The sequence below is a fragment of the Pelobates fuscus genome, chromosome 10 (assembly GCF_036172605.1).
Source record: "Pelobates fuscus isolate aPelFus1 chromosome 10, aPelFus1.pri, whole genome shotgun sequence".
In the NCBI taxonomy this organism is placed as follows: domain Eukaryota; kingdom Metazoa; phylum Chordata; class Amphibia; order Anura; family Pelobatidae; genus Pelobates; species Pelobates fuscus.
The window spans coordinates 31,235,148-31,256,753 of NC_086326.1; the positions used below are offsets into that span (position 1 = coordinate 31,235,148).

A 21,606-nucleotide genomic window follows, 5' to 3' on the forward strand; every position below is an offset into this window, starting at 1 on the left:
GGACCCATTGCAAAATGGCTTCCCATTAACGAAAAACAGGGCCAGGTTCTCCCTGCCATCATAATCACTATAGCTGGCTCTTTAAATAGTCAGATTTTAAACATCACAAAGCCATCATGTTCTATGCTTAACTCATGACGCTTAAACGCTTCCAATGGCTGGTCTCCTTGTTTACATTCGGGTAACTGAAGGTTTTGTTAGGTCTGACAAATTGTCCTTGGCCAACATATTGTGCTTTTTTTTTGGTCGCATTTAGGTTAGATATAGCCTCCGTAGGATCTTAGGCAGCTCTCATCCTGGCTGATATATTACACACAAAATAATGAATACACCATTCATTTTACAGAAAATATCCATTTTAGGTTCCCGGTCATTTGTGTTTTGGATTCCTATATTTTACAACTGTTTTTGCACATATTTAATGCAGGCCTCGTGATTATATTTTATGAAAACAGTAAGCCTTTTCATCAGAAATATAGAAGCTCTTTCCAGGAAAAGGTTTTTCCATCATATTTAAAAATAATTTGCACAAATAACAATTTGTTTGAGTGAGAAGGAACATTGGAGGTAACCTTATAATAATAGCAGTATTCCTGGGGGATTATTTAATTTTATTTAAAAAATATTTTAGGTTAAATTCAAATCCCAGTTCGTAGTGATTTAGTATACTTTATTTTCCAACGCTGAAAAAAAAACTATCTTTGCTAGACTTTTTCAGGATATCTTGCACAACTTAATTTTCCATATATTTTAAAGTTGTAAATCTGCACTAGGTGATATTTCAGAGATATTTTGCTACTGTATTTCACATTTGTCTGAACAGTTAACATGCTGTAAGATGGTACCCATTAAGAAAACATAGTATTTAAAGTATTCTAGACATCTGCAATAATATGTGTAATGAAAACATGCTCACATTTAATTGTGCATTTTCATTGGTTTATATCTAAAAAGGCCTTTGCAAGCCCTCCCCTTCTAACCCCGCCCAGACTTTCTGTGGCTGTCCAATCACAGACTTCCCAATGCAGCTCAATGAGAAGGCTTTGCACGGCAGGAGCTCTGGGCAAATGCCTGTCTCTTGAATTTAGCTCTACTGAAGTAAACAAACCAGGCAGTAACAGGGCCAGTTGTCTAATTGACAGCCGGAGGGTGTAACAAATTGCCAATTTCTATTGAAATCATAAAATGATGAAAGAGGACAAAGTCTTCACACATAACACATACCAGCAAGCTAAAATGCTTTAGGTGTTTGGAGTGTTCTTTAATGTTTCTACAACCTTTACTGTCCATTTAAGAAATTGTAATTTCAGACAAAAATACGGGGAAAAAAAACTATAGTTTTTTTTTCTCTCTCTTACAGATTGCTATTTTCTGACAGGTCACAAATAACTGTATTCAGTGTTAAAGGGACTCTCCAGCGCCAGGAAAACATATCAGTTTTCCTGGCACTGCAGAATCTTGCAGTGCCCCTCTCCCTCCCACCACCCATCTCATGTTGCTGAAGGGGTTAAAATTCCTTTAGTGACTTACCTGAATCTAGCGCTGATGTCCCTTGGCGCTGGGTCAGTGTCCGCCCACGCTCTTCCCCCGCCAGCTGACGTGGGGAAGACCTAATGCGCATGCAAGGGATTTCGGTGACGCTGGAGGCCCTCACATAGCGTTGTTTAAAACATTTTTCGTTTTTTAAGATCACGGACGTCCCTCTAGTGCAGGCATAGGCAACCTTCGGCACTCCAGATGTTTTGGACTACACCTCCTATGATGCTTTGCCAGCATTATGGGAGATGTAGTCCAAAAAATATGGAGTGCCGAAGGTTGCCTATGCCTGCTCTAGTGGCTGTCTGATAGACAGCCACTAGACAAGGACTTAACACTGCAAGGTAATTATTGCAGTTTATAAAAACTGCAATAATTACCTTGCAGGGTTAAGGGTGGTGGGAGTTGGCACCCAGAGCACTACAATGGGCAGAAGTGGTCTGGGTGCCTGAAGTGCCCCTTAAATGCACAGATCAACATATATGTCTGGGAGACAGTATACCTATGTGGAGATGTCTAAGGCAGTGACTTTAACATAGAATAGTAAAGATCACAGAATGTCCCCCATAAACCACCATTTATTTTCCATTCCTCCCGACCAATCACTCTTCCTCAATCCAAGGCTTCCAAGATTTCCCAAGTTTGATCATGTGTTCAAGCTTTCTGAGACGTGTCTGCCCTTTCAAATCACATCATTGAACTGGTGACAGCTTAAATGAATTGTGTTTCCCCATTTCACATTAATTTAAATAGCCAATTTGATGACACCATATTCTTGCTCCTGCAGATAATGGCCTCTAGCTCAAAACACAGTCAATTATGGATGATAATGACGGCTGCCGAGGAACGCATTTCGGAACATTTGAGATAATGTAGGCAGTGTCTTGGAAATGGATACTTTGCTTTATGCAAGGGTGAGGTGGATCAGCATAGCAAGTACAAAGAAAAAAAGCTTTATTTTACTTCGAAATCTATAAACTCTTTTTTTTTTTTTTTTTTTGAATTCTTTATTTTTGTGTGCCAGGGTTAACAGAAAATAATGCCTCGCCACAACAGCGGAGACAGACAATATAATGACAGGTTTTACAACGGTTTGATATGGTTAGCAAGGAACTTGCAAATTTTTTTATAGTTGGATATGGAGCACAGAAAAAGGTGCAGCACCCATGTGTGTCGCCTGGTTGGAACAGCATTTTAACATTAGCCGGGGGTGGGGGTTTCAGAATATCAACATCAGCACGGAAAGCCAGCATTCCTCAATAAAGCGAGCGACACATAGTGGGTGAGCTTAAAGAAAATATGGCCTGTTACACAGGGGTTGCTATAAAGAGATGAGCGACGGGGAACAGACCATTTAGTGTTATCCCCCATAGTGGGTCAGTGGCAACAGAGGGTGTTTGCTGGTTTACTAAAAATTCTCTGGGGGAGGGGGGGGGAGGGTAATTAAAGTACCCGTGTGGCATTTCTGGCAGTGACCAGGGCGCTAAGTAACCATCTGGGTAGGTTTTTAAGCGGAGTACCTGCCGTAGTATAACAAGGCAGGAGTCGTCGGTAGTGTGCGGTCACATTACTCCGCGGGGATTGGCTCTTATTAGCCTGATCTAAGAATGAGCAGAAAGGTAAAATACTGCAGTGACTGAAAAATAATAATAAAGCACGTCAAGTAGAGGTAACCAATTAAAAAACAAACAACAATTAAATAAAATTTAAACTGTAGAAGGTAACAGCGGTGGTGTTGTTGGGTATGTCCCGTAATAGTGAGAGGCCGTCTCAGCTAGGTTGTCTCCCTGCCGGCAGTCTCAGGCTTGGGGTCAGGTTAAGTCTCTGGGCGTCGATGAGGCTTGGGCTGTGCGGGGTGTGAATTCCTGGATAGTGGCTGGGTTTAGGTGAGCTAGTCCTGAACCAGGGGTTGTGCTTGGGGTTAGGATTCCCAGCTTACCCATTTGTTCTTCCAGCTCCTTCGAGGTGCCCGCCCGGAACGTTTCTCCTTGTGCTTGGAATCGGACAATTCTTGGGTGTCCCCACCGATAAGAGATGGCGTTTGCTCTCAGGATCTGCAGATGTGGACGCAGTGAGCGGCGCCACGCCAGAGTGTTTCTGGTGAGGTCTGGAAAAATTTGCAGCGTTGCTCCTTCAAAGTCCAGTGAAGACTTCCCTCTCACCGCCGTGAGGAGTAGGGCCTTATCTTGCAGGGATTGGAATCTTACAATTAGGTCTGGCGTTGCAGTTGCCTGTGCGTTCACGGGCTTCTGCAGGCGAAACACGCCATCAAGCTTTATTGCCTTCGCCTGTTTGTGAGGGATGAGTGCTGTAAAGAAGCGCCGTAGGAAATGTGGTAAGTCTGCAGTCTCTAGTATCTCCGGCACACCTCTAATCTTGAGATTGTACCTTCTTCGTACATCCTCCATTGCATCAAGCCTATTCATGGCGGTACCTTGCGCCTGCTCCAGTTCTTCAATCTTCTTCTCAGCCCTGGTCAACCTCGAATCGTGGGCACTGCGCGCCACTTCAAGCTGGGCGATCTTCGTCGTAGCGCCCTCCACGGCTTTTTGGAAGTGGGCCATGTCTCCCGCTATGTTGGCGCGGAGCTCCGCTAGCATAGTTTTCAGCTGAGCGGCGGTGACTGGGTCTTTATTTTCTGGGTTGTCGGTTCTGGGACCTGTGCGAGGTCTGAGGGCTGCTCCCTCCTCCGACTCGGCATAAAAGTCGTCAGAAGAGTACGAGGAGCCTTCCCCGAGGGACGCCATCTTGTCCCATGCGGCCTTCTGTGTGTTGCGGAGCATCTCGCCTATATCTCGGCTCGGCATGTCTTTGTCCGCTTTAGGCTTTTTATTTTTTCGACCCATAGTGGTGTGGGTTCGTAGGGCAGGGTGAATAGCCTGTTTGGTCGCCAGGTAGCCTTGTGAAAATAGCCTTTTAGGGCAAGTTATTGCAGAGCTCGGAAAAGTGTGGCCGCTCTGGTTCGCTGCTAGGCTCCGCCATCTCTATAAACTCTTTTACGTTAGACTCTATGATGTAATATTTGTAATAAATACATATCATAAAATGTGAATTGACAAATGTTTGTATTTTTTTCTCTTGATATCATAGCAAGGATCTTATAAATGTTTGCTGCTAAGGACAGTTTGACGTAATAGCAGAGGGATATGGGTGACTTTATGGAGGGTGACAAGACAGAGTGTTGTATGAGTGTACTGCAGGAGAACACAAACATGGCCTTACAGAAAATATATCTTCAAACATTGGGAGTTATTAATGAAGGGGCGTGCCAATGAGCCATTAAGCAACAGTGATGACGCATTAAGTGTCGCTGACGTAGTGGGACTGGAGCCAGGACACCTATCTGTACAACATGCAATTTTTAGTTGAGGCAACCTAATTATACACAAAGTATCTGGTTAGCGCCTGCCCCTACACATTCTATTTATGTTTTGTGTTGAATGCTAGGAGCAGTACAGTTTTAGTTTATCTAATAACGCAATAAAAAAAACTTACAATTTAAGACCATTTATAACGGTTCGGGGTTCTGGCAACTTGTTTGATTTCCTTGACTTTAAACATAAAAGGAACTCTTCAGTGCCAGGAAAACAATCCGTTTTCCTGGCACTGCAGGTCCCCTCTCCCTCCCATTCCCCATCCCAAGTTGCTGAAGGGGTTAAAACCCCTTCAGTGACTTACCTGTATCCAGCGCCGATGTCCTTCGGTGCTGGGTCAGGGTCCGCCCACGCTCCGCTCCGTCGACATCATCCGGCGGGGGAGACCTATTGCGCATGCGCAGCCGCCGGCGGGGGACACCTAATGCAATTAGACCTTCCCATAGCAAAGCATTGAAAAATGCTTTCAATGCTTTCCTATGGGGATTTTAGCGACGCTGGAGGTCCTCACATGGTGTGAGGACGTCCAGCGACGCTATGGCTATGGCTATGGAATGTGTGCTATACACACGGAAGTGCCCTCTAGTGGCTGTCTAGTAGACAGCCACTAGAGGAGGAGTTAACCCTGCAAGGTAAATATTGCAGTTTATGAAAACTGCAATAATTACACTTGCAAGGTTAAGGGTAGTGGGAGTTGGCACCCAGACCACTCCAATGGGCAGAAGTGGTCTGGGTGCCTGGAGTGTCCCTTTAAGTATTTGAAGAGGGTTACACCCCTATTTTTGTTGATAGACTAGGCTGCCCTACTCCCTTTTTTTGTCTAACGATCAGGCATGTTAAACTGAGATTGATCTGCAAAATCCAAGACATTTATGGGGTATGGGAAATTCAGTGGCTTTTGGCAAGCTATGGCCAACATGAAACAAACATAAAAAATATAAGCAGTAGTATGAACCTGCTTCGGAGCATATATAGGTACTGGACTTTGCCTACATTCCTTTCAAGAGGTGAGCCAAATAAAAGTTCTACATGGTGATGATTTTTGCTATAGGGATTTAATATTAAATTACACATTATGTTAGTACTTCTATTTATTTTTTTTCAAATGCTTCCTGTATGTATTTTACATATATTATTTTTCAATTTTCTTCTGAGAGGGGTAGTTATTACAATTTTGGGCCCTTTTGTAGTGTATTTTGTTAAGATGAACCCCAATGGATGGGACATCATTCCAGAATCTGCTTAGGATCTTACTGACCTCAACCAGTCTCTTGTCGGATTCCAGTTTGTATAATTGATCTTCGATGTCTTGCTCTCTTTCTTCCAAGCGGTCCTGCTGCTTCATCAACATCTTCTGCAAGACAGAAGATAACAAATAAACGTCATTACACCAGAAACATAAAAAACGTATGATTCATTCAAACGAAATTGTACACAATGTAGCAGGGTGACCTTGACCTTTCCAGCTACTTGACAAATGCAACCCATTACCCTTAGCTGAGGGATTAACATTCAACAATGATTGGTTGCCTTCAAGATGTCCAGTCACGTTATATCAAGAATGAGATCTGTTTCAGCAAAACTTCAAAGGTGTCAACATTTTTGTGCTAGAACCGTAGGTTTGAAATACCTGCAGTCCTTCAAAATATTACTTTGGTTTCTGTTGGACCACAAATGTGTACCCTATAGGCTGAGTCCAAAAGAAAAACTGAAAATTTATCTGCACAAAAAAACTGCCGTTGGACTGAACACAAGTTGCCCATTACAAATGATACAAGGTAGCCAGAAGTGCTATGATCTGCACATTTTATTCACATTTAAACCTAAGAAACGCATTTATTGTGTGTATATGTTTGGAGGGAACCCTAAGCCAATTATGTTTTTATTTAAATTACTAAATCTGTAATGAGTTTTCAAAAAGGAAAATTGCAGAATAAATTGCAAGTGGAAAGTGAAATCAGTGCCTGTGCAAGGCAGTTAAAGAGAAATAAATGGTAGCCATCTATATTGATTTATGGTTTATATTCATATCTGAGACCGAGTGAAATACTTCAATGGTCAAATACTTCCCCAATAAAGACAAAGTCAGTGAGTTGGGTAATAATATCGATACTGCCTATTAGAGCACACGCTACCAAATGTGCAATGTATTCTTCCTGATCACATAATTTAATATTATTAACAGCTGTTGGAATACAACTCTGTATCTTGATTAGCAACCGCCGATAACCAACTCCGAATTCACGGCAGCTGGCATGCTGGAGAATGCAAGGCCTGATGGGAAATACAGAGCACAGTCATTTAGAATGACTGATTGTACCTTCAAACGTGATATCTTGACATCTTTCTCACCCAGCAGGGAATGTAACATTCTTCAATAAATTCCATTTTTATTTATTTTTTGCTATATCACTATTTTAGATCAAGTTAACGTATACATTGCTTCCCTTCAACTCCCCAGAAAATAGTAATCTCAAAGATATATATAAATATACATACACACACACAAACACACACACACACTACAAATAACACATACAAACATACACACACACAGACACACACACTACAACTACAAGCAAATCAATGCAGGATATTGCTGTCCATGCAGAGCACGTATAGAATGGGGGCTGCAGATAAAATGCTTTGTGTTCTGAGAAGTGGTACAAAGATTTAAAAGGGGTGAGGTCACCAATGGAATGTGCCTGCTGGTCCCACTGGTTTCCATTGTGATTGCCCCACCTCTAGTACTTTAGACCACTTTTCAGAGCATGACACTTTGTATACTTATCCCCCAATGTTCTCTGCACTGGCAGCCCTGATTGGTTGGCTTTCAGGGTTGCTTGGCAACAATCCATGTTGACATTCCTCCTTTCCAATGGCCTCAATTATCTACATTGTGTCACTGGCAATCTCGTTCTTCATTTCACACATCGCAATTTTAGAAGTTACGGTATTGAGACTTGGAGGTTTTTTAAAAGAAACAAGGAAACGGGCATGGAATGTGTGTATCATGTAGCAAGCAGTATTTATTTATATATATATTGTCCTACAACACTACAGCAAATATATTCGAAAATAGTGCACAAATCAGTAAAAGAAAACAATTTGGAAAACTCCCCATTGAGGTCATATTGCAATATTTGGTATTTAAGTTTAAAGCAAGCAAATTTCAGTTTTCGGTGCCCTTCGTTCCCCTGAATAACACACTGTGAATTGTATGTGGATTTCAACTTTGTAGATGCATTCAAATCCATTGCACCTTACAGTGGTGAGACATTTTATATAAATAACAATAATAAAATAATAAAGGGTAGCACTTTAGCGGCATAGCTGAAAATACTCGAAAGATTTAGTTACCCCAGCTTTCTACATCACAAAACACATTAATTAATTAATTAATTAATTACTTAAATGTCACAAAAACACACAGCAGCAGTGTGTGAGTATCTAATTTCAAAATATATTCTGCCATTCTAATTTTTAAAACAAATGTAATTTTTTTGGGGGGGAAGGCCTAAAACAAGACTTTTTTTTTTTATTACAATTTTTAATATTGTGTGTGTGTGTGTGTATGTATATAGATAGATATAATAAATAAAAAAAATTACAGTAGCATCTGTGAACCCCGTGACAGCAATTTATGTATTTTGGATTAAGATGATCATTGATTTTTACAACTTTTTTTTAAAAATTTTCGAAACAGACGTCATACAATACTTGTTCATCCCAAAAACCAACAACCCCCTTTGAGGATTCTATGAAGAAGATTTTTTATTAAAGCAACACTCCAGACCCCTAAAGCACCTCAGCTTGTTTAAATGCATTATGTGTAAATAGTGCATCCTCCTTTTATTCATTTTACAAAATGTGCAAATTTCAAAAGAAACCTGCTTCCTGGTTGTGTACATCAGGGTAGCTAAACAAAAGAAGCAATTGCCCAGAGCACCTTCCTTGCTGCATTGGGAAGTCTGTGGTTGGACAACCACAGAAAGTCTGGGTGGGGTTAGAAGGGGAGGGCTTGCAAAGGCTCCATACAAGGGATCTGCACCTTTTGCAAGATGTTTTTAGACATACCCCCAATGAAAACAATGCATAATTAAATACATGAATGTTTTCATCGGGTTTATATCTACTAATCAGTGATTATTTTGTACTTAGGCAGTGGAGTGTGCCTTTAAATAGTGAATTGCATTATAATGAGACATGATGATATCTAACTACAGGCACAATAATAGAGTGGAACAACTCTAGAATTTAGAAATATTTTTTAAAAATCCTATCAATTTTATTTACTAAAGTGAAAATGTTAACATTAAATTTGAAATTCACTGAATTCACCTTAAATTCTAATTTTAGAACATAACCCTGTGCATGTATTTGATATTTCACAATGGGCCAATACATAGAGCATTATGCAGATCTTACAATTTGTAGAATATATATATATTTGGCTTTATGTGAAACAAGGAGTCTTGATTTTTGATGTTTATACACTAGGAAACAAAATATCTTTCCTTTTAATACAGTCAGGTTTAAAATCAGACACACCCTTGGTTTAGTACCATTAACCAGCAGTCCAAGAGGAAAAAAAAACACTAAATAAAAAGATAGAATAGTCTAAATGTTGTTATATTATATGTTAAAAGTAAAAAACATTATGTGACCAGCAAGTAGGGACAGTTAATATGACCAAACATAACTGCGCTCTATTTCTATTGGCATAAACCAAGTAGAAGAGACGGTCTTCCGACAGATGCGTACATTTAATTTGGCTTACAGCGTCACTGGTGTTCAAATAAAATGTAGGCCTCAGTTAGTGCCAAACTCTATCACAACACGAAGCCTATAGCATATTCTGAGGGGAGACACTGTAAAGGGTCCAGTATTAATCCCTCTAAAATATGCCGCTTGTATGGGACGTTAGAAGCTCGGAGGCACAGTGAAATAAAATAAATAACAAGGGGGAGAAAAGGAGGGGAGGGTAAGGCATTGAACGCCAATTTTGAGAAGATTATTAACGACAGTAAATTATTCCAGCTTCAGGAGGGACTGCGCAGATGAAAATCACAGCTGAATTATTGGCACTTGAGCAAAATCTGTCATGAAAACTTAATTCTATCGTCAAAGACCTATAGAGGAAAAAAAAGAACAAATAAAAAGAAACAAAAAAGAATGCCTTTCTAGTTTTTACTTATAATAATAATAATTTTCACGTTTGGGGTTTTTGTTTCAAATGACATCTCTGTGAAATTTGTCATTTTAGTCACTGGGAAAATTAAAACTAAGAAAGACTTTCAAAAGCCCCCACAGCTGCCGGCAGGAGGGTAATTTAATTATATTTTATCGTTATTGTCATCATTCAGCTGATTGCAAGGCCAGACACCTGCCTTTGTAGCCTCAAACGCTCCGTCGGCTACCATCCTCAGACAAAAGCTGCCCAGAAAGGCATTTGCAAAACAGCCTTCTCCATGCCAAACCGAGTTTGCAGAGCGCCGATTCCACACACAACGGCAAAAAATGTTTTTTTGCATTTTATGAAAAAAAAAAAAAAAAGAAACTGTGATTTAATTTCACATGAGGTTATCAAAATAAAATATTTAAAAAAACCAAAAAAAAAACGTATTATATAGGTGCTAGTGGCAAGGATTTTGAAAGCTCTGACCTTGCCTGCCAGATGTGAATTCGCTGGAAGCGTAGTGTAAAGCACACTAAAATTCATTTTGACAAGCCCTGCAATAATGAAAGGACCTCGTCGAGGTGGGTTGTGCCAGATTTAATTTATTTTGTCATCAGCAAAGAAACTCCCTGAACAGTATGAGGAGGGAGGGAGGGAGGGTGGATTAAGTTTCCAAAATATGCAGTCCTTGCAACATGTACAGATAGGCCTGAGAGCCAACAAAAACACGCACACTCATATTCTAATATATATTTGTACATATGCACGTCATGCGGATGGATAGGTGGTAGCCATTGCAGTATTTTACGTAATTCCACTAGCGGGTTACAAGACGCTATGATCGGTATCCAGCACCCCAGCACCCTAGAGGAAAACAAAACGGGAAACTTGTCGGTACGTCAAATATGGGTGCAAGGTCTTATCAAACACAATTAATGCCCCACTGTTTCCTAACAGAGGTTTACTGTACTATACGCTATTACTTTCAGGATTAAAAGAATTTGTCTGTCTAAGAATCATTGGAAATATAATTCCCGAAGAGCAGGGCGTCTTCCTGTTCTCCTACAGAGGTTTGGGGGATCTGGGCAAAGCAGAATGAACTACGTTTCAGGATTAATTGCACACATGATGCTCAGTAAGCTGTATGCCCCAAACATTTGAAGCGTTGGCATTATCCATTGCTGGTCTAGGGAGTGCATTAGTCAGTGGGACCGTGGGCCTTGTTCTGGCCGGATCAGTGATAATTTATATGTAAATGTTCCCATTTAAACAAATGAAAACCATGGATTTGAAAAAGGACTTCAATGCCAAAAAAAGCACACGGGCAGATAATTTTTCTGGGGGAGATAAATATGCTCCAGCTGTAATCTTACCCACGCTCTCCAAATTAGATTACAAAGAAGAAAAAAATCACACTCATATATGTATCACAGAAGGGATAGGTGTCCTAGAAACTCACCCCTATTTATACAGTATAGCAGTAAGGATTGCTCTTATAATGCATTATTATTATTATTGCCATTTATATAGTGCCAACAGATTCCGTAGCGCTTTACAATATTACAATAGGGGGGATTTAACTATAAATAGGACAATTACAAGAAACCTTACAGGAACGATAGGTTGAAGAGGACCCTGCTCAAACGAGCTTACAGTCTATGGATTATAATAATTTAACCCCAAAACCTTCAGTAATGGAACCCAGAATCCAGTATAAGAATGTAGAATACAGCAACAGAACCTAATATTCAGTGAGGAATCTATAATCCGATAACATACAATATTAGTAAGGTGAGGGGCCTAGTAGCCTAATATTTTAGTGAAAGTGAAGAAAACTAAATATTTTACTGCTCAGCTCCCCTTTGCATCTCAGTGTGCAGTGGACCTTTAATAGGGGCGCATATATATTGTTTTTTTTTTTTTAAAGGCACAGCCTGGCATGCAATGTGAATTAATGGAATCCCACAATCCCAAGCACACCTCACCCTCGTCTGTTGCCAACTTAAAAGCAAAACAAAGCATACAGTTTTATGCTTTGTTCTGTTCAGAAAATAAAATGGTTTTGCCCATGACAAAATAATTGTCATATGTACTCTATCTGTGTCCCTTTCTCTGACAAAACTACCCTATAGTCTGTATAACATGCTTTATTTGTGCTAGCGAAAGTTGCTCACACGGGTTCAGCCTCGGTAGAGGTTGCGTTGGGTAATGAACTGTTACTCACTGCAATGCCACTGTCTGCAGAACCACTGCAAACGTTCAAAATGAAAAAAAAAAATGTTTATCCTTGCAGAAGCAGGGCTGAATTCGCTGTGATAATATGCATGTGTTGGCTGAAATCCTTCTGTTTATTCCAGGCACACATGCCTGAATTCACAAAATGCTTTCTAAATTCCTCAGCCCTCAACATTTAATAAATTATTCAACTGAATAAACTTAAAATGATATTCAATACCCTGCTGAAAATTTTCTTTTGTACATTATAAAACGTTAGGTCAAATATAACGGTAGGGATTCATATCAAGGAACATTCTGGGATTTCAGGGCGATATAAAGATATTTAAAATATACGGCCATATTCTATCAGAGCGGTAAATTATACTATATCATACATAAGCCTAAGGCAACCACTTCCTGCCTTTGTGGCTAGTACGGATGCTGCAGATGTGTAGTCAAGACCAGTTGGAAGTCCTCATTAAGATACTACAATTGAACAACTGCCTCCGTCAAGACTTCAACTCACTTGATTTCCAAGCGGATGCCTTTTGCTTGAAGCATCGAAGTATGATGATGTCTCTTGCACTTGGAAATGCTGTGGAGGTAAAGGGTTACTTCAAACACCATGACCACTTCAGTAATTTGAAGTGGTCATAGTGCCTGGATTCACTGGGTTGTCAATATCCAGCAAGCATTTTTGAGCTGGCTAATGTGAATTCTGTGGAGGTTTTCATGCATACTGTGACATTCACCAGGCTGAGAACAGCATCTGACGCTCTCAGCCAATGAACAGCGACTGGATCGGCTTGAAGCAGGCTGTAGCGTTTAAGATGCTTGGAGTAACCCTTTACCCTGACCCAGTCCTCGGTAATGGGGCAAACTGTTTAGTGACTGTAGTTCCGGGCTGTCTGATGACATCCCATGACACTGCCGGAGGTGGAGTTACACTTCTGGCAGCCAATGGGTTAAACTCAGTGTCACAGCTTTTTTGACATGATCATGGTGCCTGAAGCATGTTTTATATTTACCTATACCGCACTCCTCACTCCAATTTACTGGGGTGAAGGAGAGAGGAACGGTTACTGTTTTCAGACAGGTCGTGGTCCCTGTTTAAGGCATGTAATATACAATATGTTCTTTTATGATCCATTCCTTTTTTAAAGTTCTAAATGTTTTCTTCCCAAGCTAATGGAAGCACAGCAATGGGAATAAACACAGCATGAAAGACCGTCTGTCCTCTAATCAGGTTATCTCAGCCCTGGGTTTACTGCAGAAAAGGTAAAAAAAAATGCATCCAATCCCAAGGATTTATCAGATTGCAGTGAAAGCAGACTGTGCAAAGCAATAAAAACACCCTAAAGGCATTGCACTCTCTTATTTATGGAGTACGCAGCCTTCATTCGTTCTTTTCCCCTTCTCCGGCCCTGACAATCAACACTACAAAGACAAGGAAAAGGGGGAAGGAGACCTGTCTGCATAAATATTGACTTAACTTATAGTGGACTATATTAGCCTTTGGCTAGCTGTACATCAGCAATTCCAAGGTTAGCTATCACTATTTTATTGAAACTAATTTCTAAGCAGATAAAAAGGCTCCAAAGCGTAAGGGTAGTTCTTATTCTCTGGAAGATTTATCTAGCAAGCCCAATTCTCTACTAAAAAACAAGAGCAATGAAGAGAAGGGATGTCTCACAAACCAGCAAGATTTTGTCTGGTGGGGGTAGGCGACCTGCCCGCATTGCTTCAATGCATCATGTTGGGCCTTTTGGTTTATCACCAGCTAATCATTATTTTGAAGTCCCCTCTTTATCATTCACCCTAACTGAGTTTTTATAGTTCATAAAAATATATATTTTTATACGATACTGTTTGTTATTGCGTCTCTAAATTAGCATCGACCAAGAATCCACAGTGATCAGTCTGTTTATGGTGATTAAGAAGTTATCTCCTTATTATTAAATCATTTCCTGTCTTAATCAATGAAATACTGATTTCACTTATCACAAAGCTGCTTCGTATGTCAACTTGGCATTAAGATGGCTGTACCCAACCAGACTAATTGGGCACCCCTAACAATCACATCTAACATGAATAAGGTGTTCAAGGAGCAGATGGTTAAGTTTAAAGATGGTAGGTTGCTGCCCCCACCACCCCTTGCCTGATTTGTTGGGCTCTACCATTTACTCAATTCCTGTTCCAATTAGACACAGTATCTGGTTCAACACTGCAACCTATAGATAAACGGATGTGGTAAAAACAACAAGTTAAAGGCGGTCCAATTCCATCTACCATCTCCATCTACCCGTGACAGTCATAGGGCAGGACAAGATGACACCCGATACAAAGCCAACGGTTCGCATCAGAAATCCTGATAATGGGCATATGTTTCAAAAATGTCTTGACCTGATTAGTTGCTCAGACTCTCAGCAGTATCTCCACGCATCAATAAAGGAGGAGGAAGAAATGTCAGATATAATCATCAAACACAAGTCACAGTCCTTACCATACCAATAGATTTAAGTATTTTTTCCTGCCCCTATAAAGCAGTCTCCTGTAAGGTTTACAATTACAATTTTTAAATACATAATTTATGCTTTAAACCAAGGTACCATTTAAGCATCATCTAGGGACTTCAGAAATTGCAAGCACCTCTGATAATAACATCAGTGCTGTGGGACCGGTGGCTGGGTGGAAGGGGGGCAGGTAAAGGTGAGATTTATCTACTTGAACCTGTCTCTTGCTGCAGGTCCTCTTCAGCTGTTGGCGCTTCAGCACCGGGAGCCAACGTCACTGCTGCACTCTTGAACATGCACACGAGTACCGAATTGAGCTCTATGGAGGACCCCTCGACAACGGGCTGCTCCAAAGACAGATCAATTCCCTGAAGCCATCACTGTCTAAAGGTGTCAGGTGTAGGAAATATCTCTTGACTACGCTGGAATTTTAGGGAAATTCCACACTCAAAATGAGTATTTCATAAAGATTTTATCTTTATGAAATACTACTTTTTTTTTGAGTGGTTTAAAATGATCATAATTCATTCCTACAGTGTTCCGTTTGTAAACACTATAGGCTGATGCTGATACAATCACGATTACAATTGAAATTCTGCAAAATCACAAAAGATTTTGTGGAAAGACGATTAAACATTAGATTTATGCTGAACTAACCCCGAACTGGCCATGAAACCCATGTGAGACACAAGAGGTTACCTGCCTTCCTTTCACTGCAAATGGATGAACGTAGGCATCCCAAAAATAACCCATCCTTATTTTCTAATGTAATCACTTGGAAATAAGTCCCTGATTTCCCTTTGTGCATCACAGATTAGTTCTGCTTCGCTCCAAAAAAGGAGCAAGCCAAGTCTACAGTACTGGGCCATAACGAGGGATACTCTGAGACACACTTCCTGTAAATGGCAACAAAGAATTAAATAGCTTTTTACTGGTGGCAGCCTGCTGTGAACCACATCATGACGGGACTACGGGTCGACACCTGTACCATGTCACAGATACATGCTTATTAAATACTTCAGACATTAATGTGGGTGGCGTGTGCATTGGTATTACAGATACAAACCGCTTCCTATCCACTTGATAAAGATGACCTGGGTTATAAAACAAGATTCTTTGCTTTATTTATTTTTTATGTTTCTTAATTTTTTTTAAAAACATTTCTCTTCTCTTACTCCTTAAACTGCAGGAACATTGCTACTGTATTACGTACTGTGTATGCAAGCATGTGTTACTGGTGTTTTAAATATTCCATGAAATGTTTTTTTTTATAGTAATTACACTCAACTTTTGTTCTTTTCAACTGACCTTGCGCAATATGTAAATAAACGCACAATGCACGCAGGGTCCCGGTAACAGTGGCAGATCTGCACAGAACTGACGGTATACTAAATTTCTGACGCTGCTCTTCCCCAGCAGATACAGGCACGGCCTGACAGCACTGGAAAGCAGCCATGTTGAATGTCACAGTTTGACGTGTTCCCTTTCAGAATGCCAAAAGAGCACATCTGACTTTCTAATCAGCTACAGAATTGTCTTGCAGACACCTCAGCTGGCCCCACATCTGAAGCCTCTCTCTCCTCTGCTATTCCACCAGAGATGCATTCCATGGAGGGGAGGGGAACCCTGCAGGCCAAGCTAGGCCTGCACCTAAATCCTCCTTTAGAAAAGCCACAAAGCCATCTTTCTACTGCACGCTGTACATCAGTAAAAGCAGGATGACGACGGGCGAACCGATCAGTTCAGTTTTGATTACTAAAAAATATCACAAAATGTCTTAAAGAACACAATACGTGAAGCCGCTGTATTTACTAAACATGAGCTCAAAAGGGTATTTGTTACCGGCATTATTTGTCCCTGTGTTTACAGGAAGCTGTACGCAGCTGTATTATACCGAACAACAAAACCAAAACAAAAAGCTGTACTTCTAATAAAGCACACAACGGCACAAATATGACAAGGAATAATGAACTATATGAAAGAGCAAAGAAAAATAACATAGTTTAGAGACGTCACTAAGTAGGCACTGATTAAATTGCTTTTCACAGCAAAAACACAGACATCCACATTTTTTTCCTTCTCTCTATTTTTTCTTTTTGTATTATCTAGATAATGCGTTGGAAATATGCATTCTTTCTTATTAACAGGTCTGTAATGTGCTACCTCCATCCTCCTGCAATAACAAGGAACTGGCTGGCATATCTCAGCCAATCCAAGTCTTTCTATAGATTTCTACAGGCTAATTACTGAACATGTGTTGCATGTATGATGTCGCGTGCACATCCTTGAAAAATTCCCAATACAAACAAATCTATATTGTTTATGCGTAGGCATTATAGCAACAAGCAGCTTAAAGCTCACCTGATAAAGATAACTGAGAACAAGGGCTGGGGGGGAGGGAATAAGGCTACAGAGCGCTGTAGTGGTTATGGTACCTTTTGATATAAATAGTAAAAAACTTACTACTAGACAATATTCCCCATTCACCTATTTTACAACTTTGCTAGTTTGGCATGACCAACTAGTAAATAAACCACTTGCATATTACACTGCCCATCCTGTTCGTGTAATTTTTATGTTTTGTTCTGGTACCTGCACATATAGAATGGTAAGAGAATGTTAACGCAGGCTTTCCCCTAATAGACAGACTGCCAAGTTTGCTATTAATCGTGTTGCAGCTGTTGGTTTGGCAGTTCACAATTTATTCTCTGTCTGTCCTGATCCAGCAGGAAACGCGTTTCGCAAGTGCCAAGCTTACTCATATTGTCGGTCTTCTAGTGCTATGAATTGCTGATAGCGAGCAATGAGGTGGCGTTTAAGTTTAAAAAATAAAAATTTAAAAGAATGGTCTAGTGTTAAGTAAACCGTGCTCAGATAAGTGTCAAGAGGTATCAGGATACTTAGCGTCTGATGGATAAAGCTGGCATTGCATGGAAAATTCAATGTATGTTCTATGAACTGATTAAATCCGAAACAGATTGCGAAACAGATTTTCAAATCCTATCACAGAAGCAAGACTGAGTCAGTTCCTATCTAAAGGTGCAACCAGAATTAATTCAAATCGTTGTAAAAGAGTACTTTTTCCATTAACCTTCTCTACTTGTGAAAAATTATGAGAATTAGGATATGTGGACCTCAAAAGATGATTAAGAAACAACGGCAACAAGTTTAACATAAATGGAACCACTTTGTAGGAATGTGTATGGATTTGTGTTGACATCTTGCAGGACACAAACATATTTATTTATTTAAATAGTGTCAGCATTCATGTCACCTACTTCCAAAGCAAGTATAAACATTTTTAAGGGACACCCTAGGGGACCCCTGTAGTGCGGAATATATCAGTGAGGATGTTTGAGTCATTGTACCAGTGACTTTTTGCACTTTGATGCAGTTGTAAGACACAAAGTCTAAGATGCACGGGACGGGAGACTTCCTTGCACCACAACCTATGAATAAGTGGTTATGCTGCTTGGAGTGTAGAATGTCACAAAGCTCGTTGTAACCCATTTTTTGATTTACACATTTCAGTACACGCCTGAGCAGATTATTATAGAGAGGGGCCTGGAGCATGATTCTTTCTGAAGAATAGCTAAGATTTCTAAAAAATTTAGAGAGAATCAACCTGCAGACCTTCTTCACTGCTACTCTGAGATACTTGGCATTTCCTACACCTGGTTTAGATTGTATTCGCTAAGCCCAGTTTTAAAGCAACACTCAAAGCACCAAAACAACGATATCTTTACGTAGTATTTTTGGTGCATAGAAGATGCACCATTTCTTTGACTATGCAATACAGTAAAATGTGGGTACATGGATACAGCAATTCTTTTGTTGTTGCTTTTTTACTGCAACTATGGTAGTTGGCAGAATATTTTCAATTAGTAAAAAAAAAATATTACAATTGTGCGATGGCACTGCATTGGCAATATTTAAATTATTAGTCAAATGATTGTCATACAAATTTATTGAAACCGCTTTAAAAATCAACAAATGCATTTTGCATAGAATGCAAAAAATATGTAAAATCTGAAAAGCTCCGTGCAATTTTCATTTTATACCAACTTTTCATACCAACGTCACTCCTGACACCATGCAAATCTACTGCAAGTGTTCTTCTGCAACCAAATATCACATGGGAGCACCCAAAGATACCTGCAAGCCACACAACGCTTTGGAGGTATAATGCAAGTTTGTAGAAAATGTGCCTTCGTGTAAGCGTTTTCAGCTGGAACCTAAAGCTGTTCGTATAGTTTTATTTTGTAATATTTGATTGTATTTTGATTGACTGTTGAGAATTCCAAAGGAAAAGATTGTAATCTTTATGAATTCCATCATTAAAGCCCTCTAAAGAGAGTTTTCAATGTAACAGCTGTTTGGTAACATTGCCAACTGGACTGAACAGAGCAAGCTAAATACAGAATTGCTTAAAGGAAGGCTTCTCAAGCTCTGACAGGAATTGCTACATTTTATTGCTACTTGCTCCAAGGGTAACAAAGATGGGAGAAGGGCTTTTAAAGGGACATTACAGTCACCAGAACAACTACAGCTTAATGTATTTGTTCTGGTGAGTAGAATTATTCTCTCCAGGCTTTTTAAAGTAAACACTTGAAATTTTCAGAGAAAATGCCGTGTTTACATTGCAGTCTAGTGATAACTCCACTGGCCACTCCTCAGATGGCTGCTAGAGGGGCCATTCAGTGTCTGCACCCTCTGCATGCAGACGCTAAACTTTCCTCATAGAGGTGCATTGATTCAATTAATCTCTATGAGGAGATGCTGATTGGTCAGGGCTGTGTTAGACTTGTGCTGGCTTTGCCCCTGATCTGCCTTCTTGACAGTCTCAGCCAAGCCTATGGGAAAGCATTGTGATTGATTCAGCTCATGCATCTGATGTTGTCAGCCAAGCAGGCAGATCAGGAAAAGAGCGAGCAGCAGCAGGCTGGAATAAAGGTAAGATTTTTACTATATGTAGGGGGCAAGAGAGGACCAGGCTGGACTAGATGGTGTTTTTAACACTATAGGATAATGAATACATGTTTGTGTTCCTGACCCTATAGTGTTCCTTTAACATTATACATACATAACATTAAGAGTCTCTGAAACAGTTGTTATTTAACTTGTTTTAAAGGGATAGTCTAAGCAAAAAAAAATCAAGTTGTTAAAAGTATTTAATCAATACATTTAAAAAAGAAATTATGCATTAATTGTTTATTATAAAACCTTTCACTAAGACTCTAAACGCTTATTTTGTCACAGCTGCAGGCCTTGTTTCTGTAGCTATACTACAATGCCGTATTTGTCCATAAAAAACATATTTGTTCCTATTGGCATTGGGCAACAAAATGCTTTTGCTAGAGAAGCGCTTATTTTTTTAATTCCAGTGATTGCACTGAGAACACACGGCAAATTTGCGGCGATCGCCATGGTAGCGCCAGAGAAGGGCTGCACATACCCCAAGTCAGCACACTTTGCGTGCTAAAATCATGTGTACATATATATTTTAGTTTCAGAAAACTCCAACTATGGCTGTCTGATTGAATGCTAAAAGAAAACATTGTCATATCTCAGAGCTGCCACTGTTTTCAGTTATAAAGCTGCTGGGGCAGGGTCTATCATGATGAAGTGATTTTGGTGCTTAGACTGTATTTTTAACAAGAATTCTGGGTTGCGTTATTTGGTTATGTCTGCTTTACTTCAGCTCTCAAAAACGTGCATCTAAATATTTCCAGAGATTTAGAAAACACATGACCACTTTAGTTCATGATCTTCATTTTATGCATTTTTTCCCCTTCTCTTAATATATAAGTGCCCATGAACTTAACGACAGAGTGGCCCTTGAAATGTTGGCAGTCACAGTAAATGAACAGGTTGCCATAGCAATGCAAAGCACTGAACCGTAGCAAAATATTGAATAATACAGGCCGGATAACGCTCTGAATCAGATAAAGACGGGTATTCAAAAAAACTGTGGAATCGTAGTGAACTGACGAGGAAAATACATACTTTAAAACAAACTTAAACATTCTCCCACTGATTTTCAAGCCTAAATTTGCCATTTTCATTGATGGATCTCAATAATTCTCATTTTAACATATAAAGCAAAAAGTTTGAAAGAAAAATAGTTCATAAAATTACAAAAGAACTGGAATGATCTACAGTAAAGTGATATTATGTTTAGTAGCATGCAAGTCCTATACAATTTTGCAATATTTATCTAAAATCTTTTGCTAATCACTGCCACTTTTCAGAATCTTAAAGGGACACTATAGTCACCAGAAAAACTACAGCTTATTGAGTCTGTTCTGGTGAGTATAATCATTACCTTCAGGCTTTTTTGTTGTTGCTGTAAACACTGTCTTTTCAGAGAAAATGCAGTGTTTACATTACAGCCTAGTGATAACTTCACTGGCCACTCCTCAGATGGCTGTTAGAGATCCTTCCTGGGTCAGGGCTGCCTAAAATGCATCCAAACATTCAGTGTCTCCTCCCTCTGCATGCAGACACTGAACTTTCCTCATAGAGATTCATTGATTCAATTCATCTCTATGAGGAGATACTGACTGGCCAGGGCTGTGTTTGAATTGTGCTGGCTCTGCCCCTGATCTGCCTCCTTGTCAGTCTCAGCCAATCCTATGGGGGAACATTGTGATTGGATCAGGCTACCACCTCTGATGATGTCAGCAGACTGCTTGTTTTTTTTTGTTTTTCTGAGGCAAACAGCATGCAGATCTACAGCTTCAGGCTTGAATACAGTAACATTTTGCTTTATATTTGGAGGCATGAG

The 21,606-nt window shown here is 39.8% G+C and overlaps 1 protein-coding gene across 1 annotated transcript in view; it reads right to left on the bottom strand.

Moving 5' to 3' along the window:
• TRIM8 (tripartite motif containing 8) overlaps positions 1–21,606 on the bottom strand; it is a 68,939-nt gene that overhangs the window by 17,773 nt on the left and 29,560 nt on the right. Inside the window, exon 2 of the mRNA XM_063433965.1 lies at positions 6,169–6,264. Coding sequence (XP_063290035.1) covers positions 6,169–6,264 — 96 coding nt within the window. The remainder of the gene's footprint in view (positions 1–6,168; positions 6,265–21,606) is intronic.